Here is a 9129-nt window from a genome sequence, read left to right on the forward strand (position 1 = left end):
AATATGAATAAACATATGTTGGTTTCACATTCCCTACATTCCCATTTAATATAGAATACACATTAATCATTTTTATCGAGATACTTCAAATGTCACGATGTAGTTGTTTTCATAACTTTTCATGATAATGAATTGAGAAACTCTGTAAGAGGAAAAAAATACAGTATTGTGAAAGTTTTTTTTCTTGAAAGAAATCATGACAATATAAAAATTCAGAATGAAAAACCCAGAAGTATTTTCATCAAATATGAAATGACAAAATGGAAATCTAAGATAGGTGCAGGAATTTGCAAATATTCATCAAGTTACCCTGTTCTCCAGACTGTAAGATAAGTTATGTCACTCTGTCCCAATCATCTTTCTGTATAAGTGGTGCCAGGTAGGGTGACACAACACAACACATATCATACAGACTACCCTATCTCCTTCTAATTTTCCATGCATCCCCATTGTTTACTATCTAAGGGTTGGTCTAAACTATTGCATGAGAGGGGTGAATCATGTAAAACCAGAGTTGTCTCCTCCTACCCCTTTAGTGCTGGCATGAATTTACTGGAATCTTTACAACTATATTACTTTTATTTTTGGATTTAAGTGTTATCACTACAACTAACTATACATGTACACAGAAGTGGAAGTCAAACTTTGAGAAATGGGTACAAAATTTGAAGAAAAAACACACCAAAATTCATGGTGTATTCTAGAAATTGAAATGTCGAGCACTAGAGGGGGGTAGATATTTATATATACCACCTGAATCTAACTACACACATAACCAGCAGGGTATTACAACTATACATAACTACAATGTTTTCTTCTTTTCTAGAGAATTTTGACTAGTACAAACATTTTTCTCTGATATTTGAGTATTATAGGATTTGTTTACATGCTTTACTATGCAAAATAAAAGTTTGGAAATTTAAAGCGAGTTTCAGTGTTTTTGAATTTGATTCAATTTTGATCATGTTTGTGTGTTTCATGTTTGTTTGTTTGTTTGTTTACATGTATCAAGCATTGAATTGCACCTCCTATGCAGCGGTAATATTCATCACTGCCATCAGTGGCAGCCACATTTGCTTTATCACGTCTATATCACATTTGTATCTCATGTCTATATCACATGTTTGTATCACGTTTGTATCACATGTCTATATCACATGTTTGTATCACATGTCAATATCACATGTTTGTATCACATGTCAATATCACGTTTGTATCACATGTTTATATCACATGTCTATATCACATGTTTGTATCACATGTTTATATCACACGTTCACTTTTTAAAGAGCATATTGTTAGACACAACTGTTTAAATTTTTATAATAATTAATTTATCAATAGAAAAAACTGGCTCAATATTGAAATATATTCCATGAAATCATGATTATATACAATTCCAACAAAAGCTAGTTCAGTGTATGTATATACAAATTTATTAGTTGTTTGTTGACCATCGAAGCGGTGTTCCTGAACATACCTTCAAATATGTTTTGCCAAAGTTTGTTTTTGTGATAGAAATTTCACCAAACAGAAATCAATTTTCAAATTCACATTTATAAACAAATTTGACCTTATATGCAATTCTTATTCATTAGTATTTGAACGCTATGCTTATGACAAATCCAGTATGCCCCCCCTACTGAGTGTAGCCTTGCCTTGGAAAACTCGACCAGAAATTGTGTGGGTGACTTTTTGTACAGCAATGCTGTGTAGGAGCTTGGTAATGAATTTTGAAAAATGTTAATGTCACTACCCTGACAGTGAGGGCGCTATATAGTTTTCAAGTCTCTTTTTTACTATCACAGCACTGTTATCTATGAATTTACCCAGATTGACAACCAATGTCAAAGAAGAGATTATAATTGTAAAATACCAAAAATTTGTAGAAAGTTCGGTTGCAAATCACAATCCTAGCTGTTTCACTCGTGCTCATAATCTCACATCTCTTCTGAGGCACATGACAAATTAGTCCATTGTAGTAAACCCCTGACAATGCTAATGAGATGAGAGCAGCAAATTGGATTCGCATCCAAGAAATTTGTTGATTCTGTGAGTATTAATAAGCATAAACTTAGAGTCCATGAACATTCACTATAGCATAGTAAAAGTTGCTGAATTTTGATAAAAAATCCAAAATATATACCTATTTCTCATCCATATATGAACACTTTAAAGCACTGACAAATGTGTCCACTGTCAATGATAAAAGTTTCATTTTGTTTGTCCCAACTTGTAGTTTGTTGTTTACAAACAAAATTAATACCCCCACCCCCAGTAGAAAGAGAACTAAGTACTTTCACCAAGAAAATAATACATGAAATGATCAAGCAATTAATCAATCAATCTATCACCCAAACAACCAATCAATCCAATAAGTTACCCAATCAGTTGATCAATCAATCAATCAACCAGTCAATCAATCAAATCAATCAACTAATCATTCAATCACTTGATCAAGCATGACATTCACTGCATCTTGTCTTTTCAAAACCCTGGGTATTTTAAGCTGATTAGCTGATGCCATGGTGTTTTCTATTAGGTAAGTTTTCAAGTTTTGAAAGGCTCCTCTTCTGACGACATATACTTTAGGTGTCGTTATACTTCCTTTGGTCCGGAACGATTCATACACAAATGCTTTCTGTTGTAGGGTTCTATCAAGCTAGAAAGAAAATTGAGAATATTATAAAGTTGGTGATTTTTTTATTAGAATCCATTCTGTCCTTTGTTTCTACACACCAGAAAATTCAGTGTAACATTACTCAGATCTGCGCCAATCATACTGTCAGACACAGCAAAGAAAGGAAATTTGGATTTCTCATTTTGAACTATGAGGGCGCTATTTATAACTGCCTACATATTTTTCCTTTATCAGAATCGTGTTAACTTCTGGAAACTAATGGTAAATGCTTTTTGTGTGTATTAAATTGCAAAACATTATTTTGTTAACTAGTGACTCTGAAGGCATAGCCATCCTGTGGTCAAGCGTACAAACCCATGCACGGTCACTCGTGCTGAACTTGTAATATACAACGTACAGGGTGTCCATGGCAACACTTACCAGGTCTTTCTGTTCCTGACTGAGTTGAAGGCTTTCTGCATCTCCCTCTAATTCTATGAACACCAGGTAATATGGAGAACTTGAAGAATCACTACTTGATCCTGTGGCAATGAAGAAACAAAATCTCTTTTTCAATATTCTGCTAAAACGAAAATACAGTGTTCTGACAGTGACACTCATATAAAATGTGAATTGCTGGTAATACAACCTATAACAGTGTTCACCTCAATGTCTACGTAATATAGGTGAAATTCTTTGATGATATAACAAATACAGCTTGGAATCTGTAAAACAAGTGAGAATTTAAACTCTTAACTACAACAATTTGGTAAAAGCTATATATTTTTATACTTCCTAAACTTACATCAGAGCGTAACACACACATCGCAATTTGACATCTCAATCATTTTACACATTAATAGGATAATCGGAATTTGTACATTCAAACAAGAGCTGAAATTATTACAAACGCAGTATACTGATATCATAGAAATGTTACAGGAATTGTTTCCAATACCTGACTGTGAGGGCAGCATAACACTTTCAGCACAAGTGTAGTCCACCAGTTTTACACCAGGCCATTGAGACACAGTGTCTATCAAAGCTTGATAGAATACATTCTCTGATGTCTTCTCACCATGAACATTTAATAACTGCCCTTGTCTAGAAACACAGAATACAAAAAATAAAATACTGTAATACAAGATAACAACTGAGACTGAAGAGAGAAAGAATACAGTTTATATCAAAGTGGATGAAATATAAAATCACTACTTGTCAGATGGAGAGACATGTGACAACTTTCTTTTGCAAAATGTAAATGACAGCTTTTTTGGCAAAGTTGTGACTGTCAGATCTGACCCCTTAGTTAGAATTTGAGTTTCACATTTTCTCATTGATACCTCCAGGCGCATCTCACTTTTCATGAATTCATTAACCAGTCATTAGTTAAATATGATATTTTGACAATTACCAAATTAATACCTAAGACCCATATTCCCTGACTTATTCATCCTCTCACCCCTAAAGGCAGTTAGACCACTATGATGATATAGCTATACTCCTTTCCCATTCCTACCCCACTAATTATCACCTCTCCCCATCCCTACTGCCTATCTGTTTCCCATCCCATCCCATCCCATCCAACTAGTCTCCCCTCTTCTACTTATCCTTATCCCCATTAGTTCTATCATCTTCCCATCCCTACCCTAACTAGTTGTCACCTCTCCCCATTCCATTAGTTGTCACCCCTCCTCTCAATCCCTACCCCAACTAGTTGCCCCCACCTCCCCATTACTATCACAACAAGTTGTCTCTCCTCCCCATCCCACTAGTTGTCTCCCTTCTCTTCCTCATTCCTATCCCAACTAGTTGTATCCCCTTCTCCTTCCCATCTTTTCCCTACCAGTGTGTGTTCTCACCTATAAAGGAATTCAATAACTGGACACTGGTTATGATGTCTGACCACTTTGACAACATCTCCAAATCTATATCTGTACAAACCACTGATGTTGGTGATAACTAACTCATAGATACAATCTGCTTCTACTTGATCCATGAACAAAGTTTCAGGTTGTGTCTCATCACTGTCAAGAAAATGAAAAAACAACCACTTTTTGATAGGGTGAAAGGACAGTAACAATAAAATACATTCCATGGGATTGTAATAAAAGTTCAATCAAGCATAAAATAGTTTTTTGTTTTTTTGTTTTGAAAAATGTGCAACTTTCCCTCTCTAGATTCTCCAACCTTATGAAAATCAGTCAATATTTTCCGTAATGGATTAACATACAAAACGGTTACAGGAGAAAAATAAAAATGTTTATTTGTCATTTTAATAATAGCCATCTTTTAAGTTTGGAATTTTGCCTATACTGCCAAGATGTACAGTGGAAATTACAATTGCATTCACATTCAGTGATCAAACATGTTTGATAAAGAGCCACATTCTGCCAAGAAACATCAACAAAAAACTGAGATTACCTATCTCTGTCCAATACGTGTAAGTAATCCAACTCTAGGGATTGGGTATAACCACATTTATCCTAAGTCAGCATGTTTCTAGTATAGATCTGACCACCCACCCACTGTGATTTTTTACATCTACTAATTGGACAGATGTTCCTTACCTAAGTTTTTGTTAATGTTATTTGGTTAAAAGTGGTTCTAATCAAGCATAAATCATTGAAACTGAACATAATAATAATTTCCGCTGTAAGTAAATGTGAACATTTCTAAAAACGCTGACTGACCTTTGACTATGGGTAATAATAACTGACCTTTGACCTATGGGTAACAATAACTGACCTTTGACATATGGGTAGCAATAACTGACCTTTGACTTATGGGTAACAATAAATGACCTTTGACTTATGGGTAACAATAACTGACCTTTGACCTATGGGTAACAATAACTGACCTTTGACCTATGGGTATGAATTCAAAGACCATTGACTCTGGAACCAAAAGATAATATCTATCTGTATCTTTTGGCCATAGATTGATTCCTAGTAGGCCCTCAGTGGCTGCATACAATGGAGAGTATATTGGAATGCCTGAAAATCAAAGCAAGAATTAGACTTGTAAATTCGAATTTTAGTGACTTTGTCCTTCAAATTGTTGTTCTTTATCTGTAAATTTTTCATAAAAAGTGGAAAAACAAATGAAATATTGGTGTACAACTGAACATGCTGATCTTATTACGCAAAAAATTTGTGATTAGTTTACAAAAAATTTTGGACTGCGAACAGATATGTAACAATGAACCCTGGCAAAAAAAAGTCATTTTTTTTCTCTGCTGACCTAAAGATAGTCTGAAAGATCTAGTCGTTGGGCCAGGTTGAAGCATATTTACATAAGTGGAACATAAGTGGAAACAAGGACTTGATCTTTCAGGCAAACTTAAAGATTTTTTACCTTTTGCATAGTGAGATTTCAGAACTTGTCCATAGAGTTCTGATGACCCTGTGTCTGTAGTCAAAATAAGATCCATGTACGGCCATATTCTCTGTGCTATTCCATCAAAACCTTTCTGGAATTCATTTCTTAATTCAGCACCTCGTTTGGCATCAGCCTTCAGTAAACTGTTCAGTTCCATCTTGACTTCATCGCTAACATTCAAGTTAGGATTGACACGCCCCTCTTCGATATCTTCCACAAGTTGTTGCCACTGTTTCTCCAAAGCGACGAAGCCCATGTAAACAAGAGATGCAAAGTTGGCTTCCATCATACCAAGGTTGCGATCTCTTAGTGCAAACAGTAAGTGTACATACAAAGCTTCTGGTTCAGTCATAATTTCAAACCCAGCTTTGGGGGTTGTGTACAAATTAAGGAGACCCTTGGAACTCGCTGGAGAGGAGGAGTTTGGACCAATAGGGATACCTGATTCTGACATCCGTGACTTTGGTGAATAAAAGAATTTCAAATCTTTCTGTAGCTGCTTTGTAGTTGGAAAACCTTTGAATAAGGAATCAAAACAGACTGTGATACCCTGGAGAAAGAATGTTGAGAACTGTTTCTGTATCGTTGGGAGCATGGATGCATTGCCAGATGTCCCCGATGTTAAACTCAAAATCTTGGGTTTATCTTTAGTAATGATATTCTCCTCTCCTTTGGCAATTCTCTCCACGTACTCTTTATAGTGATCATATCGCGTAAGTGGATGAATTTTCCGGAAGTCCTCCCTGGATTTGATCTCGGCAAAACGGAACCTTTTCCCATACTCTGTATCGGCATTATATGCTAATCTTTCTAGTAGTATCTTGTCTTGAGTTTCTTTGACTTTCTTGGTGTGTTCTTCTAATTTCTTTCTCTTATAACTTCCTATTCTACTCATGAATGAGAAGACCATATACTGATCTACCTTTGATCTTGTTGTGTGAAACTCAGAGGATTTTAATCTGCTGATCTTGTAAGCCAGTGTAGCGCCACCTACACAAGTAATGGCTACCAGACCTATAAAATAGAATATTAACAGCAGTTGAAAAGTACAAGTTGTAGAAAGAATATCATTACATGAAGTTTGCAATATATATATACAAATACTGTGTTATACTGTGTAATGACAGTCTGGTCCATGGAATTTGATTGGTTCCTCAGGAACTATTTCCATGGCCCTTACCAGAATTCCGCTTTGTATTAGTTCCAAAGAATGTATCTTTTATTTTAGTTTCTGGTGGAATAAATTTCAATTAAACTCAATAGAGTATACCATCTTCTTTCAAGTGCTATCGGTACTATCAACTGTTCTTTACAGGGATATCAGAACTTATGCTTGCAGTGTTTTCTGCTACACTTTCAGTCGCTACGCTCATGAAAGTATGATTGCAGAGAACACTGCAAGCACTCTCACAAATCCCTGGAGTATGCCACATAGCACTCACGTATCACGTCAAATCAATGACATTACACCATTCAATTATCAGAAAAACAAAAGATTACAAAGTTTGGCCACTAGGAGTGCTGTTCAGGAGGAACTTTTAGACCACAAGTGAGTGTTATATGAGATTCTGATGTTTTTATGGTCTAAACATCTCCCAACTTAAATCAAACCATAGAACCTACATGAAAGGGTTTCGTGTTGGGTCTATGTAGAGTATATGATCAAACCTTGCAATGTTACGATTGGCGTAAGGCAAAGTCACATTGTATTCTACTGTAAGAGGTTATTCAGCCATTGATGAATTTTGTCACCATTCTAAATATCAACAGAGTGTCTGCATCACCCAATCTGTGATTCTGCAACACTCATTCACTATTCAAGAATGAGTTTAACACAGTGTGAGATCATAGATCATAGGGGCACGTAGTATTTCTCATATCATTGTGTTCCTTGTCCACAGGCTAAATACAACAACCTTTTGACTTGAATATATTTCCCCTACCATTATGGAAAGAACACAAGGGAGGACACACAGGCTTTAGTTATCTTCTCGTATAGAGCGTATATTGATACATTTGTAGTGCCAGGATTCATGTCATATTTTCCTTACAACAATCTAAGCAATCATGATGTGTTCCTGTGTGAACTCTACTAGCAAGCAGACTGGCTCAAACTATCAAAGGCCATTCGATGGCCCAGGTCTGAAGTCATAACTCCCTGCCAGATGTAATTTTTGCATTACAGATGAGATAGTTTTATCAGCAAGAGTAGGATGCAGAGTAAAAATTAAGGCAACCCCCACTCTCCCTCCCCAAATAATTATAGCACAATCTCTTTGTTTTTGAGCTTTCTATCGTTTTATGAGAGGTAAGGTGTAATTCAAATAAATCCACAAAACATCATCAGTTCATCACCAATGCATATTTCCATCACAGTGCACCGCCGTCCGTCTATAGATGTGGAGATTTCAATATTTTTGAGTGACCCACAGTAATTAATATAAGCTCAGAAACAAAACAATAAGTTTCAATTTAATTCCAGCTACGGTCCCCCATCCCCACCAATGGAATGGGGTGTTGAGTTTAGGAGGTTTGCACCCTTAAAAATCACTTTCAGCATGGGGCGAGAATGTTTCAGTTTTAGTTCTGTAAAAACTGTGTACCATGGCGTACTTGTTCCATGTACTGTAGTTCAATAGGTAATCTTAATATATAGCCTGAAAGGGTTCTTTTTACAACAACTGGTCAGAGTGCACACAAAGTTTATCCAGTCTTCTACTACTATCCCCAGTCTACTATCATAATCCAGTCTAACTGTCTTCTATAATTTGTGTGGTCAGTTCTTACCTGCACATATCCTCTTCACAGCTTTCATGGTTATGTATGTTTGCATCGAACGTCGTAGTACGCACTTGACGCTAGCTCACTACAGGGTCTAGCTAGCATCACAGTACATGTACATAGTACTAGATCTTGATACGAGTCTTGTCTGCTCGATAACAGTGACCCCATTTTGAGGTCACCGCTAGAGGGCGATAGTTATATCATAAACTCAACTGTACACGCGACACATCATGTACAGCACTAAACATGTTCACTGACAAACTTGAGCAGAAACTTCAAAGAAACTTGGTGCTACGACGCAAGCCTTGTTAATTTAGAGAACTATGGCCAGTGCTTGACTATTT

The 9129-nt window shown here is 36.1% G+C and overlaps 1 protein-coding gene across 1 annotated transcript; it reads right to left on the reverse strand.

Annotated features, from left to right (window-relative positions):
• Window positions 1-2359: 2359 nt before the first annotated feature.
• Window positions 2360-8816, reverse strand: LOC144438806 (GH3 domain-containing protein-like). The gene is made up of 7 exons (XM_078127983.1): window positions 8789-8816; window positions 5978-7015; window positions 5481-5616; window positions 4483-4647; window positions 3579-3724; window positions 3062-3162; window positions 2360-2662 (listed from the first exon to the last, which is right to left on the reverse strand). Exons 1-7 carry the CDS (start codon window positions 8814-8816, stop codon window positions 2441-2443), a joined length of 1836 nt encoding a protein of 611 aa, XP_077984109.1. The 3' UTR covers window positions 2360-2440.
• Window positions 8817-9129: the final 313 nt, after the last annotated feature.

The sequence above is a fragment of the Glandiceps talaboti genome, chromosome 8 (assembly GCF_964340395.1).
Source record: "Glandiceps talaboti chromosome 8, keGlaTala1.1, whole genome shotgun sequence".
NCBI lineage: Eukaryota > Metazoa > Hemichordata > Enteropneusta > Spengelidae > Glandiceps > Glandiceps talaboti.